Source organism: Taeniopygia guttata, chromosome 2, assembly GCF_048771995.1.
Source record: "Taeniopygia guttata chromosome 2, bTaeGut7.mat, whole genome shotgun sequence".
NCBI lineage: Eukaryota > Metazoa > Chordata > Aves > Passeriformes > Estrildidae > Taeniopygia > Taeniopygia guttata.
The window spans coordinates 145,022,622-145,048,047 of NC_133026.1; the positions used below are offsets into that span (position 1 = coordinate 145,022,622).

Sequence of the window (25,426 nt, forward strand, 5' to 3'; positions counted from 1 at the left end):
GCTTCTGTAGTGTCTGACTTTGGCACTACAGATTTCATGGTTTTTAAAAGATGACAACTTTTGGAGGTATTAAAGTTTGGTACATCAACTTTTAGGTTTACACAACATAAAACTACTTGGTTTTAACCGAAAGAATATACCTGGGGTAAAGAGTAAGTGTTTATTTTTGTTCCCAGCACCTTAAAAGGCTGTTATAAGTAGATGTAAGTAGTCTGAAGTAATGCTTGAAAAACTGAGGTTGTGTTCCTCTACATGAAAGCTTTACTTTGAGCTGAACTAGGAGTTTCCTTTAAGGAAACTCTTGATAAGAAATTATTGACATCTCAAGGTTCAAATTTGTTACAAATTGTGTCAGTTTGTTTGCGTTCCTTAGTTATATCTTCAGAAACAATAAAATCAGAAGTCCAAGTTAAAAGGAATCTCTAGAGAACATCTGTGCCTTCAGATGTTCCACCTTCTGTTGAAATAAGGATTGAAAATTAAATTGCACAGGACCCCATCAGTGGCCTTGAGTCCTGAATATTCTCAGCAAGAGAAATTTCTGCCTGTATCTGTTCAATCTTTCTGATTAATATTTTTATTGATTGTATCTTAGTATCCATATGATAAAAATGGACAACTCTAATAAAAAAAAAGGAAACTCCCTGATAATTTTTTTATGTGACCTGATAATTTCAGAAAAGACTAGTTCATGCAGGGCCTTAAATTTAATAAGCTCTGTGGACTTTAGTTGCCTATAAGCCATTTTCTCAACAGTATTGTCAGGTCTACATTGGGAATTGAATTTGCAACTAGTGAGGGGAATAAACTTATATTTCCATATTTAGTTGACCTTTAATGCTTGTTTCCTTTTTGTCTAAAGCTGAAAGAAATGAGCTGTAGACTTTCTGTATTGTACTGGGCCTTTGTTCCATCAGCACTTCCAGTGTAGGAACCAGAGATTTGGGACTGCCATTGCCCCATTGTTAGGTCCTTTCGAGTAACTCCAGATGAACAGAGAGATCAGTGCAGCCCATCTTGGCTCTTCAATGACACAGTTGTAGAGGGACAAGCAAAGAACTTGAGGCCATAAGGCTTCAACCTGTTTGCAGTTCAACATCACTATTTTATTTCTGCCTAAAACGTTCTTTTTAACATGATTGTGTCACTTCAGTTATTGAGTACCTCAACCTTCTTATCTGTTGTAACCAGTTTTCCAGCATTGTTTATCAGGGCAAAGGGGGAGCAATACCTTTTCTAAGCTTCCTTTTCTGGTTGGGGCATCTGGAGAAGCCCTTTCTGTTGCTCTGTGTCCTTTGCTGATTCAGTTTCAGCTATGCTTGGGCCTTCCTCACCTCAGCTCTACACAACCAGACTTTATCTCTGTACTCTTCCCAGGTCGCTGTTTGTGTATTTGTTTCTTGCCCTTTAGTTTGACCAGCCTGTCCCTGCTCAGCCATGGGGGTCTCTTGCCTTCCTTGCCTGAATTCTTGCTGCTGGGAATTGTAGCTCTTGTGTCCAATAGAATATCCTTAAAGATCTGCCAGCTCTGTTCCTCTCCCTCATCCCTGAGGGCAGTCTCCCACTGACTAGCTCCCCAAGGAGCTGGAAGTCTGCTTTCCTAAAATTCATGAGACCAACTTTACTCCTTACCTGATCTACATCCAATGCATGATTGCTGCCTCTAATCCTGATGTCTCATTGAGCTGGTTTGCCTTGGTGACCAACAGATCCAGTAATGCCTCCCCTCTGTTACCTGGGTCAGGAAGTTGTCCCACGTGCATTCCAGGAGTTTCCAGGGTTGCCTGCAGCTCACCTTGCTGCTTTTCCAGCAGATGCTGGGGTGGTTGGAGTCCCTCAGCAGGACAAAAGCCTTGGGCACGGTGCCTTCTGTTAGCTGGAGGAAGAGGGTTTTGTCAACAGGCTCCTCTTGATCTGGCAGACTGTAGTGGACACCAAGTTATCCTTCAGTTAGATACTTCTATGTTGCTAGAGCCACTGACATTCTAATAATTATACTATGTGATTGTACTTAATATTTTTTAATTTATGATCTAATCATTTACACCTATGACCAAAAGCTGTTCCAGCAAAATATCCCTTCTAATTTACTCATTGCTCATTAATTTACAATTAAAAATCAAATTATATTAATGTGGTGTTTTATTGGCTTTTTTTTTTTGTTTTCTTACAGTTCAACTTTGTGGGAAAACTTTTGGGTCCACGTGGTAATTCTCTAAAGCGTTTACAGGAAGAAACACTGACAAAAATGTCTATTTTGGGAAAAGGTTCTATGAGGGACAAGACAAAGGTAAGGCCTGAGTATGTCAGTGGAGTTTTGATACTACCTTAAATTTCTGGGGAGGGGAACAAACCTTGTAATGAAAATTGGAACAAATAAAAAGCATAGGAGAGCCTAATATTGATTATTGGTAATGTCTCTCTTTGGCCAGTAAAATTCAAGATTGCACATGCAGTGGGCAAACCAAGCCCATAGATGTCAAGTAATGGAAGGCAGAGAATTTTCTGGGAGCTAAACTGCTGTCAAAGGGGGATACTGGAATGGGAGCAAGTTGTAGCTTTTGTGCTGGTGTTCATGGGAAACGAGAAAAAACCTGAAATGCTTAACGTGTTCCCAGGGTTATGAGATATAGCCAGTGAGTGAATGAACTCCTTTTCATTTGTATGCTGTTATAAAAGTTTTAGTGTGTAGTGCTTTCATAGAACCACAGAATATCCTGAGCTAGAAGGTACCCACATGGATCATCAAAGTCCAACTTCTGGCCTTTCAAGTAATGGAGAAAGTAATGGAAGCATTCCCAAGTCATGTTGCAAGACTAAAATAAAATACAATAATAAAATGAACTTAGCAAAAAAAGCACAGAGTGACCTTAAAAGTTTGGCTATGGGAATGATCTTAAAAAAAACCTGTGTTGAAATTCTGTATGTTTTGTTGAAGGTGCTGATTGAAATGCTCTTTTACCAGGTCCTACCCAGAAAATGGTAACTCTTCCATTGCTTATTGCTTTTATCAGCCAGCTTGATTGATAAGCACAGAAAGAAAGTTTCTTGGCACTTTGTTTTCTGCATAAGCTAACTGCACAGTGATTTTCTTTCCTCTTTAAGAGAAAAGGACAAGGAATGTGTGGTGCAAGTATGTACTAAAAACCAGTATATGGGGAACTCAACTAGCTTCCAGTCCTAGTGGCTCATATGTTTTGAGTAACTGTGCCTGAAATATTTAACTGAGAAGCAGTTCCTATTAAAACTGACTATTTGAGCTGTGGCATTTATATTAGGTTACTTTCTATTTTTATGATCTTATTTTTATTGATAAAATAATGATTTTACTGATGGAGTCTAATCCTGCTGAGTGAACTCTTAATATTCTTGGTCTGGGTGTTCTGACAGCGAGCTAGACTGATTTTTTTTTTTTTTCTGTTTTAAACATCTTCATAGTTAAACACAAATCATGTTGATAATGTTATTCATGAGGAGCAGAAATGGGTTGTCACATGTAAACCTCAACCCATAATTAGGGGTGTGAAGGGGAGATTTCAGCTATCATTGCAACTTACAATTTTAGTAATCTTAAGGGTGAAGTGCTAACCTGGTGCATGCCAAATATGGGAAGCTGCAGGGGAGTGTTAGTCTTTTAGACAACAGAACTGCTAATTATTTGATATAGTATTATCTGGTAAAGCAATGAAATTATTTTTAGTGCTGGTTTCATCCCTTTGGACCAGTCAAGTACACACAGGTGAGAGGCAGCCTGAAAAACCAAATGCTGCCCTTTTGGTCTGTGAATATTTTGCACCTGAATGTCAGTATTTGCGAACTGAGCTCTGCTTTACTCCATTGAACTCAGCTTTGCAGTCATTGAAGTGGGTTGGGTGAAGGAATATGAAAGAAATAAGCTTGCTGCTGAAATAGCTAGTGAACTCTTTTTGCTAATGTTCTCTTCCCTCATTTCATATGCTGTTAGTTTTATGTCCAAATAGCACAGTTCTGTGAAGGATGCCACTCATTGGATAAAGACATCAGTGAGAACAGCATAGTAATACTGAGATTGAAATAATATTGGTAAAAGAAGCTTACTCTTGTGGAATATTAGATCAAACCTGTTTCTGTAGACTTCACTTTCAAGAAAAGTGTCTCCACAAAACTGGTGCACCTGGGAAGACTCTTGGAAGCATTCCTCCTTGTACTACAATTTCTGTATGTGAGCAGATGCTGTTGGTTCTTACTTCGTGTTACTTTTTTGGTTGCACACATCTGAACCTGAGTGAACAGTATCTGCAAATTCCTCTGGAGAAACTTCAACACTTGCATTATAATGTTTCAAACAAGAATGTGTAAAACCAATCTTTTTCTTATCTTCTAGGAGGAAGAGTTGAGAAAAAGTGGAGAGGCAAAGTATTTCCACCTAAATGATGACCTACATGTTTTAATTGAAGTGTTTGCTCCACCTGCAGAAGCATATGCCAGAATGGGACATGCATTGGAAGAAATCAAGAAGTTCCTCATCCCTGTTAGTACTTTTTTTTTCTTTATTAGCATTCTTGAATGAGAAATATTATCTATAAAACTGAGCAAGCTGGCCTACCAAAGGAGTCCCTGCCTATTGCAGGGGATAGGAACTCAATGATGTTTAAGGTCCCTTCACCCAAACTGTTCTTTGATTCTGAATAGTGCACAGTATTGGTGAGGTCATGTTGCTTGATTTCCTTTGTGAAAGAAATTATAATTGTCAAATACTTTGCATTTTGGTACAGGCAGTTACTGGGTGAATCTGTAGCTGTCCACACAAACCTCATGATCTGACCTATAGTGAAAGAGAAACTTTTCTTGCTTAACTAGTCATATGCAAAGTATTGCAGACTTCAAATAATTGTAAAAATCTGTAAAATATGTGCCTTTCCTGTGTTCTTGGTACATGTGAAGCATCAGTTCTTTTTAAGAATTAATACATTTGAAGCTATAGTATTTCTCTCAACTGTAATCCTGGTTTAGTGCTGAGTGCTGAGAATCATTACAGGTTTGTCTTGAGTCTTCATTTTTATTACAATACTAGTGATATGTGAGCTATACTTGTTTTCTGGTGTATGCTTCAGCTTCCATTGTATGGATGGTATAAAATGACATCTGGTTTCCAGTCCAATTTTGTACTCCAGGTTTGGGATATGCCTAGGTTTCTAATGTCTTCCGTTAGAAGATAACTTCATCTGCTCCTCATGTAAGAAGCAACCTTACTTCTTTTCAATCTTAAACTGCTTGAAAAAAATACAGCCTCTCTTAGGAAGCTCTGGAGCACCTGAAGTAATGTTTGTCTGTGTGAAGTTCCCAACTGCTTTAGCTCTTGAGTTTTAGCTCTTCAGTCTTTATTGGTGATCAAAGGAATAGTATAGAAAGCAAAGCCTTCTTAAGGTGCATTGACTTCTGTTTATTTTTACTGCTGAAAATGTTACCCAAGCGTTAGTCTTTATTTATGTCAGATCTGGGAAGTGTGGAAACCTGGCCAAGGAAAGTTTCCAGAGGCATGTATCTGAGTGACAGCAGCTTGTAAATGTCTGAGTGGAGCCAGAGTGGCCATACTGGGGACCACTTGGGGTTATCTCTTGTACAGTTGGTGCTGGTGACTTAACAGTGCTCCTGTGTGTATTTTGGGACTTATAGTTTGTACCAAACCTAGTCCACATCTATGAAACCAGCCAGTGAGTGGCTGGGCACTGGAATAGGCTCTCCAGGAAAATGGTCACAGCACTAAGCCTGGCAGAGTTCAAGAAATGGACAGTACTCTCAGGCACATGGTGGGACTCTAGAGGTGTCCTGTGTAGGGACAGGATTTGGACTGAAATGATCTCTCTTGGTCTCTTCCAACTCAAGCTATTTGATGAAACTAAGTCTCCAGGTGACTGGAGCTGTATGCTCCTTGAGTGTTTCTTCTGACCTGTTTTTGTCTGAATGAAGTCAGTTCAGGTGGCCCAATACTATGCTGTGGTATGAACCAAAGCATGATAAATGACAGTTGTCAGTAGGTTCATAGGAACGTGTCCTGATGTGAACTAACACTAAGTGATGCACTTTAGGACAGCTAAAAAGCAATATTATGTTATCATCTTATAAAAAATCAAGCATCACATTGTACATTTGTCTGCAGGTTCCAAATTGCTTTTTTCTTGATGCATATGAAAAGCAGTGAATGAGCGTACTACTGTTCAGACATCCTCACTGATCAGACAGGGGATACTCTACAGAATATTTGTAGGAATGTTGGGCTGTCATAATCTCAAAGGTTACTCTATTTACAGGATTTGTGATTTAATGGTGTGGAGAGATAAGGGAGAATTAAGTTATTGGCTATTCTGGACAGCAAACAGCTGCCTTTTTTAGCTAGAAATACGTTTAATTTAATAAATGCTTTTTGCATGTGCTGGAAGGAAGGATATGCTTCATCCCTATGCCCCCTTCATCAGAGGTCTTATTTTTCTTCATTGAGCTTGATTTCCCTAATGTTACCATAAATGAAGTAAGCTTATCAAAACCTGGTCATTAGTGTGTTAAGCCAGTAGAATTACAGACTGATAATGAGCAATTCCATTGACTGGTGGTTATACGCTTTTCCATCTTTATTTTTTGATCATTGCATCTTTATTATACTGAGCTGAACTGATGCTACATAATCTTTGCTGAACTGTGGGATCAAGCCAACACTGTCTTAATTTCCCTTTGGCTTTTCAAATGTAAGTTTATCAGAATTGCTCTAAATGCCTTAATCTTTTTTGCCTGCCCCACCTTGCAGCAGCCTCTGAAGGAATAAGGAATAGCTTTTTCTTTCTCTCTAGAGCTACTGTTTGGTTCACTGCTGGCAAATGCAACTTGTTGTTTTTTTTTTTTTTTCCTCCAAAGTCTGTTGTAGCTTTCTTAAGGAATTACCTGTTTTATTTCAGGAAAGATGTCCTGCTATGAGTATATATGATTATGATCATAATTTGCATTCTCCTTACAATGTAGGGTCACTCTGACTTCCTACAGTTTTAGATGCTAGATCCAATTTATGAATATGATTATTGTTCATTTTTTAGATCAGTGCTGAACATAACATCATGTTTGTTGCTAAAATGCAGCATACAGAATATCCTTGTGGTAGCTGACTATAGCAAAAATGCCTCAGTTTCTCTTATTGGAACCACGGGCAAGTATCCTTGCATTGAAATTTAACCTCAAGCAGCTGCAGTGGTGTAATTTCATTTAAACTATTCACATTATTCAACCCAAAAAATGAAAACTGGTTTTGAGGGTATTTTTGGCTGTGCATATGTTGCCTTGAGTCTTACCTTTGTTCTGCAGCTGGAATTGCGGTTTCTGACTTTAAGTATATTCTTTTACCTTCCTTTAAATTAGCCAGACTCTTTAGTTCTTCCCTTTATTCTGGCCTGACTCCTTGGTCGGTACTCTTGTTTGTGTATTAGATTGGTGGGTGTTGTCCTTAATACTGCTTACCTCAGAATTACTTCTGTCAAGTCAAAAAGCCAGGTACTTTCAACCTCACCATCGCCTGGCTGCTCTATTATAGCAGGGTTTCAAAGCCAGCCTGGATGGGGCCCTGAGCATCCTGGTCTAGTGGAAGGTGTCCCTGCCCATGGCTGGAGAGTTGGAATGAAATGGTCTCTTTAAGGTCCTTTCCATCCCCAGCATTCTGTGATTCTATGGTTATGGCAGTTTTGGCCATTAGAACTTAGTTGGTTTGGCTTAATTTTAGGAGTAGTGGCAGTCATTTGTCTTCTGACAGAGACAGCACTAATTACCCTTTACTGTTGGTTACCAGAGTTTCTTGCTTTCCTTGTCTTTAAAGCAAAGTATAAAAATTACTTTGAGAGAACAATCTATACCAGTTATATGGCAATGTGAGTAGAATTCACAACCTTTTCCTGTAGCCTGTCCTGGCTTCTTCATATTTGGTTTATAAGATGTGGTGATGAAATAGCTTTTAATGGCAATTTGAAGAGCTTGGTGGCCTTTGGAAACTCTCAAACTTTTCCTTAAGTAAGCTGGCAAGTAACTGTAAGGTGTAAAAAGGTGGCTGGAAACCTGATAATTATTGATTGTTCACTGTCAGGATAAAGATCTACTTTAGTGCTTTGCAAAGCTGCAAAGGGTTTTGTAGAGCTCTCCTAACATGATACAAATAAATAGCTTTGCTAATGGTTTGAGTGAGCAAATGAAATAAGGTCTTAAGCTGGAGTGATCCCAAGAAGAGCTGCTGCCAATGTGTTGATCTCACTAGGTGAAAATCATAGATAAAATTTTAAAGGTTTACTTAGATCTTGTAAGTATAGGGTTTTGTGGAATGAAAATCTCTTGCATGGATTTCATGTAAATGCACCCTTCATGGCTGGATAAGACTGTAGTTAGTCGGGGTAGGCAGTTTATTCATAAAATGAGAATACACCTATTCAGTTGAAATTCAGCAGCAGCATTTCAATGAAATTCAAGTACTGCCACTGCCTAAGCTGTTCAGAGGAGGGATGCAGTTTAAAGGGTTTCCATGTCTATCTTCTAGGTGAGGAAAAGATTGTCTGCTTAATTTGACTTGAAGTGTGCTGTTTCCAGCAGTGAGTATTCATAAATTGACCGTCTGCTACTTTTAATTGAGGAATCCATTTCAGAGTCTAATGGATTAACACTGCAGCTTATTGTGGCTGCCTTGTACTGCCCCTTCACTCTGTATCCTCCTGCTGCCTCTGGCATATGTGATAAGGGCCATGTTTTCTGTTCTGTGCTGTGCACAGTGGAGCCCTTCTCTGTGACCTAAGGCTGCTGCTGTGTCTGGTAATGTGCTGCAGGAAAGTGAGAAAGCATCAGGGAGAAAAGAAAAGGGACCCAACACAGAGTGGCAACCCGAGCACTTGGGTTGCTAAAGGTTTAAATTAATTGAGTATAAAATGATCAAAGGTATTTTTCCAGGGGTCCAGTTATGAAAAAGGTGTTCTGTGAAGAAATTATAAAGGGCCTCTGATACAGACTGTCAGAACTTTGATACTGTATGTTGGTGATACAGTTTCTTGGCATTGTGTTCTCTACAGGACATAGAATTTTGCATTTGTAGCCAATTCTGATCCAACAACAAACAAAAAATACAAAGTGGGTTTCTGTACAGTAGCTGGCCAGAACAGTGTTCAGTTTCCTATTTGTAGTCTACTCCTTGTGATGGATTGGTTAGGTATTGGGTCCTGGCCATTTAATGGACTCTGTTTCTCAAAAGCTTCAATTATGCCATTTGAAACAGGTATTTCAGTCTTTTAGACCTTTTTTTTGTTATTTGCTTCTGCTGCTAAATAGATGATCTCAGGTGGGCAGTTGAGAGTTAAATTTCAGAACCTATTTAAAGCAGTTTGGACGAAATGCTGTTATGATGCCTCTTCTTTTAACATCAGTAACTTTCTTCAGCAATGGCATATAAAGGATAACTTTTTTATTTCCATTTATAGAAGTCTAGTAGAAGCAGAATTTTTCAAGGATAATTGAGAGATTTGAATTCATGGAAGTTTTAATCTCTTTTCAATGCATGGTTATGTTTCAAAGTCTTTAAGACTGCCTGACAATCTTTTGGTCCCTGTCTAGTGAATAAATAGTAGTAATAAACTCAGATTTGCAGTGAGATGCAGATTCTTTGTTTTGTCATTGAATTGTAAAATGGGTGGTGTTAGAACAAACCTTGCTTCTTTAAATGGGAGGATTTGCAGAAGAGCTGTTGTATCAACAGTATCCCTTTGTTCCTATGGGAGCACCTATTAATATTTTGATATCAGTATGGATGCACCTTGGGTAAAATAGTTATCTTTAATTCACCTTTATGGGTGCATTCTGCTTGGCTCACTTTAAGTGGAGGAGAAATGATAGAAAAATACTTCAATTTCAAGAGTTCAGTGTTAGGTCTGTTTTATTTCTGTGTGCTCTACTTGTTTTGGAGGTTGACTCAAGGTCCCTGAAAACTGTGCTTGAGAAGTACCATATTAATTCTGTGTGTAAAAGCCTGAACTTTTTTTTGATAGTCCTTGAGAGTAGAGGATTTGTGCAGACAGAAATAAGCCATATGTCCTTGGCATTTTTACCATTACATATTATAGAATTTAATTTTTTTGAGCTCTTCTTATTAGATAACAGTGCATGTGTGTATTGAATGAATTCCTGTGTTTATTCTATAACTCCTGACTTTAAAAGTGTGGATTCTTAATCTATTCCTTCATTTTCATGTGCTGTTCCCAACAGTGTTATTTATTCTCTGCTCTTCTGCAACTCTCTCTCCTCTTTTTCCTGCTTTTCATACACAGTCATTCTACAGCTGGAACTACAAACTGGATCTCGGTTTGGAATATGGGATCTTGATTTTTTTTTTGTGGTTTCCTCCTATCTCCGCAGGATTTTAACATTACCATTTTAATAGGTAAAGCTGCATAAAAATATATGCAAAGGGAAAGAAAAACATAACTGAGAAAAAATGACAGTTATTATGTAGAATTCTCTAATAATGCTTGGACTGAATATTATTCCTATCTTATTATATATATTAAACTTTTTCAGTGGAATGTTCAACTTTTTGAGAGGAAACTTTCAGGAGCAGTGTTTGCTGAGAGTGGTGGGTAAAAAATTTGATTTTTTTTATCTCACTCTGCCTCCCCCTTGTTTTAGGACTACAATGATGAAATCAGACAGGCACAGCTTCAAGAATTAACATATTTAAATGGTGGCTCAGAAACTGCAGAAGTTCCAGTTGTCCGTGGAAAAGCATCGATGCGAGCAAGAGGAGTACCTGTTCCTGCTTTGTCCAGGTACGTGCAATTTCATTGGAATGTATGTATTTCAAGCTTTTCCCTTCAAACACAATTTCTCCCCTAAGTACAACATGAAGGATTCCCAAGAGAAGAGCAAAAGGTCAGGGAAACAACCTACACTTATTGATGGAAGTTTAGTTTGTTTGGACTGAATTAACAATGGGCTTCTGGAACTTGAATTCTGTCTTTGTAAAGAAGCAGTGCACAGCACAGGAGATGTTCAGTCCTACTGTGAGCAGCTTTATTCTAGCCTTGAGCTACTCTTAGGTGCAGTCTGTGTTTGGCCCTATGGAGTTCACAGCAGTAAATCTCTTACCTCAATTGACATGAATTTCAGGCAGTATCTCCAACTGATACAGTATGCTTTTATTTTTTATGGTGCTACTAAGTTTTCATAGCCATGATGAAATGATACAGAAGTGCTCTGGATGTAGAATTTGGATTTTCTTGTTAGAGTGGCACTTACTTTGTGAAAAGTGGCTTTTGTTTGATTTGGGAGTAGGCAAGGTCTACTGCTTTTGCTGGTTTTCTTTATCACAGGAGATGTATTACTTTTTCTCTAGCATCCCCCATCTTCACTGCAGTACTGAGATGACAGCTGAAACTCCTTCAAGTTCTGAAGAGTGAAAATAAAACCTAAATAAAGTTCATAACTGTTTATGTTACAGAATACAGGGATTGTGGCTGCAGCACCTAAGTGTGACTGTTAACTGTGGTGATCTTCTGTTTTGTGTACAGTTCTTGTCAATGCAACTTGAAACTTGCATTTCTGAATTCAAGTTCTAAACTAATTTCTTGTTTCAGTGCATTTCTTATAAACTAATTTCTTAAAAATACCCTGAAGCATTTTATTTCAGATGGAAGCATGTTATGTAGCACTAAGAAAATATTTCATTTATACAGATCTGCTTAGATACATGTATCCTGAAAATCATTCAAATGCAACGCAGATTGAATCTTAATTTAAAGAAAATATTCTTACTGTGGGTTGTGTGCTGGGAGAAAAAATTCTATCATCAAATTGTTCTTGTATTTTGTAATATTGTGTAAATATATATACTGATTTTCTTGATTTTAATGTTCTGAGTAGTGTTAATTATATACCAAGATTCACCCCTTGGTATTGTCATCAGCCATATGCGAGTTCTTTCAAATTGGAGACCTCTTTGGTCTTGGAGCTTTTTGGGTTTTTTTTGGTGTTTGTTTGGGGTTTTTTGGATATTTTATTTGTTTTCTTAAATAGCTGTTTGTAACTTTGCCATATATGCTTGTAATGATTCTGCTATAGACTCTCAGTACGGATACATTTTCAGTACTATTTAAAGTTTATTTCATTTTCCATGTCCTTCACATAATATTTCTGGGATACAGAAGCTATTGTTTGGTCATTTCCTATCACCAAAGCTTGAAAACTAATTTACACTGTTAATACCTAGTATGTGCATATGTAAGTAGTTTTTTAGAGTACTACATTTCTAACATCATGAGTTCTGTCCTTTGGACTTTGATAAATTATTTTTCCAAATCTTCATTTTATGCAAGAGGTACACTGTTACAGAGCTTACAGAATCCCACAGAGTTGGTCTTACAACTATTGAAGTGTTTTCAGGGTAAATTTAAATGCTATTAGTGTTTGATTTGGATATAACAGTAAAAGACTGTGGTTTTGTCATCACTATTTTTCACATATATTCTAAAGGAAAGTTAAAGGCTGTCTGTTTGACTTGCCCTAACTTCAAGGCTTGTCTTAAACTCCAAGAGACTTTTCTCTCAAATTGAAGTGCTCTGTTAGCATATTCCTTAAGTGAAGTTCAATTCTATTGCTACTGAGATTCTACAGCCATTGAGCTGAAGATCTCAAACTCAGTTATAATGCTCTGATTCTTTTTTAGCAGAAATGCATTTCAACAAATAATACTTTTGTTGAAGCAAAGCTTTAAAGGCTTTGTCTCAGAGTTGGATAAAACAGTTTCAATAGGCAGCATCCCTGAGATATCCAGGAGAAGTTGAAGCAAAGCCTCAGAAGATTTGCAAAATGAAGTTTAAAACCTTGATCCTAACCTTTCTTTGTAATCTGCAGAATGCTGTTATGTTACCACCCTTTATACATGAAACATCCTGTTGAGTGTGTTTAAGTTCCCACTTTTGAAACCTCTATTACTCCTGAATACTTTCAGTTAAAAAAGTACTAATTTATGCCTTTTTTGCTCCTCATCAGACACAATATAATACATCTGATTAAATCTATTTTTAGCTCCATAACAAAATTTTATTTTATAGAACACAGTACATTTATCTTTGCATACAAAAATTCTAGTTTATGTGCAGACATTCCTGTGTGTTGTAAGTAATTTCCTAATGGTTGGGGTTTAGCATCTCTATTCATTTTTCTGGATTGTTCCTGATTTTCTTGACTAAATTTTTATTACTCTAGAGCTGCGTAAGGTTTTTTGGATGGAATTTGTTCTGGAAGAGCTGTGTGTGTTGTGAGCTTTACATTCAGGAATGTTTTTTTCTCATCATTGATCTCAGAGGATACAGCTGCTTCCTATAGCTCTTTCCTTTTCCCCCACCTTGCCCCAAGTTTTGTCCCTAATACTGTTAAAGATGACCTTCAGATTTAATCACAGCACTTCTATTTTCTGTAGTGTTCATGCTGAGCACTTAAACCATTTTGACATAACCCCTCTTCTCTACAACAAGAAGGGAAAGTGATGAAAGTCCAGTTTATATTCCTTTGTTTTTCTTATCTTAAATTCTTTTCTGGAGGCAACTGTATAAAATGATCATACCAGTTGCTTTTTAATTTATGATAGCAAGCTTAGAAGGATCCTTGGTGCTTAATGTGATGCTGTTATGGTGTGAAACTAGAAAATGTAACTCTTTAGGTATCAATGTTTCTTTAGTGCATGTGTATTCCCATCCTGAATCAGTGCATTATAAATGATAGCAACCAAAATGTGAATTTTGATTGCTGCTTAACTAAAGACTTAAAATACACATATACCTTCTAGTGGAAGGTGTTCCTGCCTATGGCAACAGAGCTGGAATTTGATGATCATTAGGGTCTCTTCCAACCCCAACCTTTCCATGACTATACATGTTAATGTACACCTCTAAGGAGGTTTTGCAACTAAAGCAGCATTTCTCTCTAAAACTTCATACTATTTTAAGAATAAAAATAAGATTCAAGGATCACTCATTTGTGTCTCCAACTGAGATGTTTTAGAAAAGTTAAATTCTAGAGGATGATAATAATAAGTCAGAGAGTTCGGCTAAAAGTTCCTTGATACCTTAGGATGGCAAGAGGGGGAACCTTTTCATGTCACTTATGGCTAGAAAACAGTGCTAGAATCACAGAATGGTTTGGGTTGGAAGGGACCCTTAAAGACCATCTTATTTCACCCCCCTACCATGGGCAGGACAACTTCCCCTAGACCAGGTTGCTCAAAGTCCCACCCTGGCCTTGAACACTTCCAGGGATGGGACATCTACAGCTTCTCTGGGAAACCTCTTCCAGTGTTCTCACCACCCTCATCAAAAATTCCTTCGTTATTTCCAATCTTAACCTGCCCTCTTCAATTCAAAGCTGTTGTTCCTCATCCTATCAGAAGGGACCCTGATAAAATTATTCTCTTTTTCTTACAAGCAGCTCCATTTAGTTATTGAAAGGCCACAATAAGGTAGAGCTGGCTGAGTTCACCCCCAGATTAAGAGAGATTGTATTTGAAAACAATAGTTTCTGTTTATGCTTTCAAGGGGTGTGGAGGGTTTTTTTACTTTTCCATTTATTGTTCATATTTCAGTCTATGCATGGCTGGGATCCTAATGGTTGAATGACTGTCACTGTCTGGGGAAAAATAAAATTGCTACAGAAACTGAGTTAGAACTTGCTGTCTTACATGTTAGAAGATGAGCTGATGTGGATCACTGCTGCTGTGTGTTCACAACTCCAGCTGCTTTCCTGCCATGTCTGGAATGAGCTGGTTTCTTTTATTGAAGAATCACTTTTTCTTGAGAACATGTAGGTAGTGAAGTGCAAAAGATTCTGTAGCACAAAATAAATATTTGACAAAGCCAGTTCAGGATCTAGGCCAAAGGCAGATATTATTAATGTTCACTGTGTTCTGTTTTAGTTTTGTAAAAAGGATGAGAGGTCAGGAATCTGAGTTCTGAGTTGTATCTGGATATCAGTGTTTTAGTATTTTAAAATGCCAGCACTGAAATAACAGCTGCTATTTTTCCAATGTTTAATATAAACCAAAAATATTTACTGTTTGAGGAACATTGAATGTAGCTGGCTGTGCTCAAATGAAGATAATATATCAGCATCTGGTAAATTTGTTAGATCTATTTATTGAACAGTGTAAATGCCTGCAGATATATTGAACTATAAATGCTAAAATTAAAGAATTTCAAGTGTTTCCTCATGGAATAATGTAGTGTTCAAGAACTGGTCCTAAATTTCACAAGTATTTTTTTTTTAAGCTATTCTTCCAAGTAATGTTTCTGGGGGGAGATAGTGAAAAGGATCTTCATACCATAAACTGTTCCAATTTTTTATTTCACTAAAAGTGAAGAAAAGCTGTGAACTGACTCTAGTTGGGATTTCATGATCAGAATAATTTTACCAATTTAGCCATCCAGTGAAAGGTTAAACTTGAAATAAAAATCAGTGTGATTCTAGAGCAGAGAAAGTGCTAAATGAAATGGTGGAAGTGGCTGTTGCTGAGGGCTGCTGGAGATGAGTGTGAGTGAGATGCTGTACCTGCTACTGTGGGCAAGGACAGTAAGTGTAGCTTGCTGGAAATAAATCCTAGAAACTCTGTGGGACTACTAGAAAGTAGAAATGTCAAATGTTATTGCTAACAAAGGCCAAAGAGGAAGTATCTAAGTTGTGTAAGTTGGTAAAATACTATTTCAGTGGGAATCAATGATTAGATTAGTGCTTTTGAAGTCCTGTCACCTCTGTCCCTGTAAGAAATCTTTTTAGAAAATGAGCTGGTAGTCAAGGCTGACAATGGGCTGACAAACCAACTTTGATAATGTGTAACTCATTACAAAGGTTTTGTAAAGGAAATAAAACTAATCAGTATCGTAGCAAAGACAAGGGGAGTTGGTGGCACCTGAAATTTGGCTTGCAGAAGGATGTCATTGGGCAAAGAAGCAAGCAGTGGAAGTGGTCCATGAGCAGTTTGATTTGATGGTAAGGTATCTCTGTGATTAAATAGAGCTGGGATAAAATATGTAGAATAATTGTTCTAATTATTAGCAGTTGCACAAAGATTCTTTCAATTTTAGGTGAGATAGTTGTAGAAGGGAAAGGGTAGAGAACAGACCCTCTGTGCAGTTTCTTCAGAGGCATTGGAAGCAGATGGATACCCCTCAAAAGTAGTTGATTAAGAGATGAGAAGTCCAGGAAAGAATGAAATTTCAAAATCGTCTTCATTCAGTTTTGTTCAGTCCTGTGTCTGGTCACCAGAGAGGAGCCCAGCACCTCCTGTTCCACTGCTCCCCTTGAGAAAGGTGTAGATTGTGCTGAGGGCACTCCTCTGCCTTCTCCATTCCTCTGATGCTTCTGTTGGACCCATTAGATAAGCCTCAGTTATCATTGGTAGTATGAGGTGCTGTAATCTACTTAATTTTTGCTGATATGTGAACGGTTCTAGACTGCTCATCATCTTTTACATAGATTCTGATGCACCTCCAGTTATTTTATGTTCAGGTTTTTTCAATTACGAAAGAAGCTGATTTAGGAAACAAATCTGTGAACACACGCAGTTGAGTAGCGAAGTTTCATGTGTACTCTTATGCTTTCTAAGATTGTAGTTTTAGTGTCCTGGCCTCTGGGCCAATAACAATTCTAGATGTTCTGTAGGCAGTCACAGTGCAGAACCTATTCATTTCTGCAGATCTATAAATTTATATGATAAGATATATATATATATCTGGTAAGACATACAGATTCATATGTGTGTATGTATTAACTCCCAAGTGTCCCCTCCTCTAAGGGGGGATTTTTTTAGCAATTTTCTTTTCTAAAACATTCAGGCTGGGATTCAGCTACAAATTAAAGTAGGCATCTGAACCTCTGTTGCAGTTTATTGAAAAATAGTGCATGTATTTTTATTTGTTCTTTCGTTCTGGAATTTGTCTCTAAAACATTGGCAGCACTATCCAGTGGATTACTTTAAGAACAGCTCTACTATGAGAAACTTGTTCAGTTATTCTTGATTGTGTAGCAAAATTTTAATGTACATGTGCATGTAGAGATTCATATATACAAATTGATCTGCACTGGTGATTGAGGCTCACTCTGGGAGGTTTCCTGATTCTGGGACAATTGAAGAACTTCAGTTATTTGGACCTGCTTTCCTGAGTATTTTGTATTATCAGGATTCTTCTTTTGAGATTAGAGTTGGGTTCAGCCTTTCAAGTGATATTTCTTTTAAAACCTGTTCTAGCCTTACTGAACTCCTATTGCCCTTTCTCAAGTTTTCTTTTTTGATAATTGTGTATTTGCTCTGACGTCTCACAGAATTGCTGTCTCCCCATACCATATACATACATTTTACTCTTTTAAGCATTTTTAATTATAATTTATGTAGCTGCCCTTTTCAAATTAAGCAATACCTGAACAGGTCTGTTGTTTTTGCAAAGGTGTGCAAGGGTTCCTGTTCAAGTGGTTCCTCCATATTTTTGAGTCTGTTCATTGTAAATGTAGTCAAGCTTCTTTAGTTCCCCTATAACTTCTTTAAAAATAACAATTCTTAAATTAAAAGGATTTACAATTTACGAATTTTTATGCAAGTTACAAGAAACAACAATTTACAGTTTCTAAAAATTTCCTCTTAGCATCATAACCTGATACAACTCAAATCCATGTGGTGCTGATTGAACTCTCCTGTCACTGGGTTTTCTGTCTCTGTGCTTTTCCAGTCTCCTCCAGCCTGTTGCAGTAACATGAGAATCATACATCTCAGATTAACAGATCCTGTAGGAGGAATGAACAAAGTTATGAAAATTAAGATCATAAATGATCTCATAATACAAGAGAAATACTATTTCCTGCCCATCACCATTCCAATCCTATTAACTGTTTTTTGAAATGCAGAAAAGACCTCATCACATGGATCTGTTTTCTAATTACTTCTCAAGAATAAATTTATACTAGCTTGAAAAACTACTTTTTTCTTCCCTTAAATGTTTTTCTGTGTTTTTCAGCCTATCCCATTTCCTGCTTTCACTTGCACCCTGCCTGAAGGATTCTGTCATGATTTTATGCCTAATGATTATTGAATCTTTTTACTGACCTTTTTTCTTGACTTGGTATTGACTATAGTCTATGCCACTAGGTTCATTTCCCTTTCTCTGGCTTCTCCTGGAAAGTATCACATTTGCTATTTCTTTATATTACTTCAGCAGGCTGTGTCTGGAAACTTCACTGCTCACCCCTTCCCCCACTACAATGAAGTCAAATAAGCAGCTGGTACCCTGTCCTGAGGAGGCATTCTACAGATTAGCCAAAACCAAGTCATAAGCACAGTTTAAAATCATTTCCTCTCTGGGCTCATTTAAAATACTTTGTAACTGTATTTTGATCAGTAATCAAATAATTAAAATCTATCCTGGTTGTATCTTTACATTTTTTGCATTCCTCATTCAGTGATGCAGTTTTTGAAATACTACTTACTTGTGGTAAAATGACTGCCATGATTTCTGATTCATTTATTGATGTGAAATTATATGATTTGTATGAAATGGGATAGGAAATCATGAGGCCAAATCTGGATCTTCGTCATACTGTTCAAGTTGGAAATTTCTACTGAAATCAGGACATTTTTACTCAATTATTGGTCTTGAGATTAATTAGATAATGGCTTGGTAGGTAGAAAGATAGGGTAGAGCTTCTGCCTTGTTTCCTTCTATGTATCTGTTAGAGTGTATGATAAGGGTCTGACTTCTTTGGAGCAATTCTATTTGCCAGTAGCAGTCATTCAGACTCAATTATAGCTCATGGGTTGAAATTATCTCCTTAAAAAGGAGATGTCTATTAGCAATGTTTTAGATGTCCTATTAAAAAGAGAGTAAATGATGCAAATTTCTCACAGATTTTACCTCTAAGTCTCTCTGTTTACTCCAGGGAGGAGGAAAAACCACTTGTAAATGGATCATATGTTTTTTGAAAACTGGTTCAACTGAAGTCTCATTTTTCATCCGTGTTAAGAGTCCAAAGTAATGGAATGCAAGATAGTGCCTATCACACTTTCAGAATTTTTAGACCAAATATACTATTATTTAGTGTTCTTTAGTGTGTGTAGGGCATCAGGTTATATACTATAATCACCATGTGCATTTTTTAATGTTTGGATGCTTCCTGGAAACAGATGGAAATCTCTTCAGAAGCAGAAAATGTACTTTTTGCCATGCACTCAATATCTCGCACCAAGTGTGATTTTTGGGTTGTGTTCAGAAGCTTTCATGGGAGTGGCAACTGATTCCTCTGTGCAGGGTTTGAATATGATATAGCCTGACACCTTCAAGTGAAGCTGTTACTCTGTGCTTATGATTTCACATACTAAAGTCAAATCCTGGTGAAGCTGACTGATTACAGCAGATTGTTTTGGGTGTGTCTGAGTGTGTGAGAATGACTCAAGTCTGTGCAAGGTTCATTGCTGAATCCCATGTTTAGTTTGTATCTTCCCGCATTTTTTGCATAACATGTGTAATCTGATTTAAGCCTACAGAGAAAGGACAAACTCTAAATCTCTTCTAGACATTTTCTGGCTGTAGCAAAGCAAAACTGTCACGATGTGGGGGAGGGAGGTGTTGGAAGGGAGGCCCTGGCTATAGTGTTTAATGGTGAGCGATCCGTGTGTTTGCAGGGGCCGTGGGGGAGTGCCTCCACCACCAGCAGGAGTGCCCAGAGGGGCACCAGCTCCCAGGGGAGTGCCTCCCAGCAGAGGACCAGTCAGTCGGAGCCGGGGACTTCTGGCACCCAGAGCACGAGGAGTTCCTCCCCCAGCCGGGTACCGGCCCCTGCCGCCGCCCCCGGCACAAGAGACCTACGGGGAATACGTAAGTGGGGCTGTGGATGCGCTGTGCATGGAGCCTCTGTCCTTCTGGAGAGGTCAGATCCCTTCAGAACTCTGTACAATCTCTGTAATTGGCACCTAAGAAAGTGCTGCACCCAACATCCCTGACAAATGTGGTCATCTCTCTTTATCATTTCAGGCTTGAACTGTTTAATTAAAAAAGAAAAATCAAGTTATATGTATACACCACCATAAAGACATTTACATTGCATGTGGCAAAATAGTTATGTACCTCCTAAATATTTAATATTAGGTTTCTGCTTTCCAAAAAATCTGAAAAATAATGATTGTTGTAGACTTTTAATTCTCAACTAAAACAGAATAATATTCTAATCTTCCTTCCTAAGCTTATCTTTGTGGTTTAATGATTAGACATGTAAAGTATTTTATGAGAGCTTCAGAACTAATCCTAAAATTTTAACAATGCGTAGTGTATTTCAATAAGCCATACATAATCATCTTGATTTTATTGTATTAAACATTAGAATCATATCAAAATACTTTTTATGTTATATTATATATGACAAAATTATGCAGTTATGAATTGCTAAGGAAAACTTAAATTGAACTTACAGAGCAGTAAGATAGAGAAAAAAGATCATTAATTCAAAACTATAGTGATAAAAATGAATTTAGTCTTATAGAAAAATAATGCCTTCACGGACAATGCTTTTAATGCTAAAGGATTTGGTGTGCCCTCTTTACAGCCCAGTGTGTCTGGACTTCATTGTTTAGACTAGCAAAAGAAGAGATTGTGTTCCTGAAAATGTCTTTGCTATTTTTATATTTTTGCTTTTCTCTAAACCTTTCTTTTACCTACGTCACCTCTCCTCTTCCAAAGATCCCCACCAAAACCATCTAAGTCAAAGACCAGGTTTTTTCCCTTTTGGCAGAAAGCTGGCTTTCTATATAACATTTGTAGCTTTATAAGGGAAGAAGTTCAGTGTTGTTAATGTAAACATTTATGCATATGACTGAAAATTTGAAAAGAAGTTAATGTAGTTCATTAATTTTGAGGAAGAATACTTTAACAACGTGCCCAAATTTCCCCTGGCTATACTTGACTAGTGAAAGTGAGTACTACAAATAAGTGGTTCTCTCACAATGATTTCCACGGAATCAATCCTCATTGTACACCTGTTTCCAGGACATACATTCTAGAACACATGGAGAGATGATAGAATATAAACCTCTTTGAACAACTTTATATTTCTTTATGATCCGCTATTTGTAGAATATGTCTGTAGAAGTAATGGCTGTTTGCCTCAATATCCTGAAGTATGCTTCACTTCCGGGAGAATAATTAGAAATAAAACATTATACAGAAAAATAGTGCTGAGCTATTAACTTCTAAAAAGAATTTTCTTTAATACTAGATCACTTATCTTCCAAAAAAGATACCTTAGCAGGGATAGAGAATAGTTAGATAGATAGATATCGTACTTAAAGCTGTAGTTGAAAAAGCAGTCCTAGATGGTCTATTTTTTCTTTAGAAGAATGTTTAGCAGGGACATAAGCCATTGGTGTGTTGCATATTCAGTGTTAAATTTGATGCTTGGTGTTTTTTGCCTGTCCATTTGCAGTACATTATCTAAGTGCCTTAACTCTCTTTCACAGGTTAAGGGAGCATGGTATGAGTCTTTAGTGGTATTTCTGTGCCTTCTTTACTAATTCCTGTTTACTTATATCTAATGCTAAGGTATTTGTTTGCCAACCTGAGCAGAATAAGCTCTTGTTGATTGAGAAGTGTCTGTAGAATGAGAACATCAGAAACACCGTGGGGGTACCAAATGCTGTTTTAAGCACTATCAAAGCTTTGGAGACTGAGATATCCAGAGAGGTTACAGAGAAACCTTTAGAAATGTATTGGGTTTTTGTGGCCAGGTTTTGGTAGCAGAGGGGTGCAGGGGTGGTTTCTGTGAGATACTTCTGGAAGCTTCTCCTGTATCCAGCTGAGCCAGTGCCAGCCAGCTCCAAGATGATCCTGCTGCTGTCCAAGCCAAAGCCCAGCAGTGGTGGTACAAACTCTGGGATAATGTATTTCAGAGGGGAAAAAAATCACAGACTGGAGCAATTGGTTCCAAAAGAGCCTCACCCCATGCAAGGGGCCTACACTGGAACAGTTCATGAAGAACTGCAGCCCGAGGGAAGGGCTCACATTGGAGAAGAATGTGTTGGACTGTCCCTGTGGGAGGGATCTGATGCTGGAGCTGGTGAAAAGTGGTTGGAACGAGCAGGGACAAGGTGTGATGAGCTCACCACAGCTCCCATTCCCATGCCCTGCCTTGCTGTGAGGGAATGAGTAGAGAATTTTTGAGTGAATTTGAGACTGGGAAAGAAGGGAAAACTGCAGAGGAAGATGTTGATAAGTTGGGTTTTAATTTCTTATCATCCTACTCTGATTTCATTGGTAATAAACTAATTTCCCCCAGCTGGGTCTGTTTTGCCTGGGACATCAATTGGTGAGTGATCTTGAGCCATGAGACTTTGTTGTGGTTTCCCCCATAACCTCTCCTGAGAAGGGGAGTGACAGAGTGGCTTTGGTGGGCACCTGATGACCAGTCAGGGTCAACCCACCACAAGAAGACTTTCTATTGAGTGTTGGAAAGTCCTGAGGATTCATAAAGGTTTTCATTCCCTTAGGTTTACAAGCCTTTGCTTTGTACTCATTAAACTAATGTGAAACTGTGCAAGTCCAGGAGAAAGCAAACTCTGTGTATGGAAGCTTTGAACCACTCACTCCTGTAACTGAACATCTCAAAGGTGATTTAGGGCTTTCAGTATGTAAAGTCCTTGTCCATTTCCTCTGTTGAGTGCTATTAAATCTACCTTATTACAGACAATAAATTACAACTTCCTTTTTCCTTCACTCCCTTTGCTAACTCTGTGTAGTCCTTGAAACCAATTAATTTTTAACATCTGTGGCAAACTCCACAGATGCCTCTTGCTTATCCTGATATCTCTCTTCCCACTTCTTGATTAAATAGCTGGGGTTTTTTTTAATAGTTATTTTCAAAATGGGAAAGGGAATGCCTATTTCATTCTGAAAAAAAACGGAAGGGTTACTTCTGGAGGCAGTATTTCACATGGGAAAAATATCACAGGCAAAAAGTCCTTAATTTGAGATGCATTTTGATGTAAGATCAAGAAAACTGAACATTGCTGTCCTGTGTTTAGAGCCCACAGGGAAGTGTTCCAGAATCTTACCCATTGCAGAAAGCTCTGCTCAGAGTGAGCTGCCTCTGTCTTCTGTCAGCTTTTCTTTGCATTGGTGGCCTTTGAATGCTTTGTCTTTCTCTGCAGAAGTTACAGAACATGCTGGCCTAGCAGCAATAGTGGCACATCTTTCAGTTCAATATAAGTAGTTCCCCACTCCACTGTTGCCAGTCTCACTTATGTATGAGTCTCAGCTGCAGGACTCATTCCTCCTGAGACCCCAGCACTCTGTTAGTACCATGATGAAGCTCTTGAAGCCACTAAATGACAGTTCCTTATCATTTTCTCTGAAGACTGAGTCTTTAATAGCTGTAGCATTAACTTATATAGGAAAAATTCCAGCCTCTACAGCCAGCCAGCTTTATAGTTGCTGTTCTGAACTCACTGCTCTGGTTGCTGTGATAAACTTCCTCTGAAGACTAACGGGACTCTCATTTTTCTTTCCTCAGCTGCTTAGGTCAGGAGAAAACATGTTGTGATGTGTGAAGCATGGCCAGGATTATTTTTGCAATAGTTGGATGAGGGAAACCATACTAGGTGGATGCTACATTTGTTGAAGAACTTACAGATGGTTTCAGGAACATTTTTATCTTAATTAAATGTGATTTTTTTTTCTGCTCATTGAACTATACTGTGTAATAGATAAAAATATTTTTATAGATTTTCAAGCAGACATCTTATTCCACTATGATAAGAAATAGAAGCTGTATTTAAGTACTAGCTGAAAATTTTAAGCTTTTCTACAATTTTCCAATAAGCAGGAAATTAGTAACAGTGTAGGGTCAATTCCTTAGCAAATGTTGAGTCAAACATAGGTTAGAACAGAACTGCTCAGTCTCAGTTACTGTCTCATAACATTTGCTGCTCTTGCCTTTGCCCTGCTGTTGCCTTCTTCACAGCTTCTCTGAGGCTTTTCTTCCAAATTAGCAACACAGCAGTGAGACTGAAGCTTTTTAAGACTAGGTTTTTATTTGATGCTGTTTTCATTTTATAAAGGCAAATATTGTTCAACACTTTCACTTCTGTACTTTGCATGAATATATTTGTGATGATGCTGTGTCAAGTCCTGTTTTGGCTGCTTAATTGTGTTAAATGCAAAGTGAGTTTTATCTGAGTTCATAATCACGTTTTTAGGCATTAAGAACTTTAAACATGAATTAAAAACCTGTTGCTCTGGCATTATGGAATATCTACACTAAAAAAATAGCTCATCAGTCTAGCATGTTGTGGCCAAGACTTACTTCACCACTTCTTTGGAAGACTGTCAGATCTAAATATTCCTCCCTGTTCTGGGAAAAATTTGTGGCAGAGCTTTATTTCTGGTTTTAGCCAATTTATATATGTTTTCTTGTGTTCAAACAAGGGTTAACTCAGGGGCAGAGTTTTCTGATGCACTGACCACATGTGTAATTTCTAGCAGCTAAAGCTTCAGTGGCATTGCTTTGTGTAATAAGAAATGGAACCAAGAGGGAATGTATATCTGTAAGAGACCAAGGGAGCCTTTCTAATGTTAAGTAAATTGTAACTTGAAAAAGAGCACTAGAAATTATTTCCAATTAGATTTCAAGATTATTTTAACTTGGATACCGATACAGGCCACTCAAAAGGATGTACAGAACAGTGGATGCAAAAAAGTCACTGACAGCAACAAACTTCAAAACCTACTCATTAAAATCTACATTTTATTATTTCTTCAAAACGTTAAAGGTTAGGGATGTTTATAAGCTTTATAATTCCTGAAGCATTCATATGTGGGTATTTCCAGAAATCCATTGCTTTAACTGATGAACAAAGCAGACCTCAGACTCAAGCTTGTAGTTCTCACACTCGGTCTGTATTGTGAGACTGTAATTAGCACTATATGTGCACTGTGAAGTACATGTGTATGACAGATATTACAGTACTATGAGACTATGCTTGTCCTGTTCCCTGTGAGAAATGGGGAAGACCCAAAACATTACTATAACTTGCCATCTAACAAGATCTCACCTAAAATAATGAGCAGATGGTGTGTTGCTCTGTCTCTCTTTGTAGGTGAAATCTCAGTATTTTTCTGGTAGTGGAAGGCCTGTGGTTCAAATTCCTGTTACAGGTATTCATATTCCCTTGGTTCCCTCTGGAGATGATGTGCTGACCACCAGGATACTGTCGCAGCACAGACAGCATTTTCTGTCCTTTTGGTTTTGCAAGAAATCCTACAACTTTGGTAAACCTTAGGGAAAGTTGATTCACAACTAATATTTGTCTAGATGGCTAAGAAATTAATTTAATGATCTAGTGATTATTACAAAACATGTACGA

At 37.8% G+C, this 25,426-nt stretch overlaps 1 protein-coding gene across 2 annotated transcripts in view; it reads left to right on the forward strand.

Moving 5' to 3' along the window:
- KHDRBS3 (KH RNA binding domain containing, signal transduction associated 3) overlaps window positions 1–25,426 on the forward strand; it is an 89,502-nt gene that overhangs the window by 35,240 nt on the left and 28,836 nt on the right. For both annotated transcript variants that reach the window (XR_005979284.2, XM_002190094.6), the window contains exons 3-6: window positions 2,174–2,290; window positions 4,364–4,510; window positions 10,672–10,811; window positions 19,700–19,892. Coding sequence is in view for 1 of the 2 variants with exons in the window: in XM_002190094.6 (XP_002190130.2) it covers window positions 2,174–2,290; window positions 4,364–4,510; window positions 10,672–10,811; window positions 19,700–19,892 (597 nt within the window). In the remaining variant the exon portion in view is untranslated. The remainder of the gene's footprint in view (window positions 1–2,173; window positions 2,291–4,363; window positions 4,511–10,671; window positions 10,812–19,699; window positions 19,893–25,426) is intronic.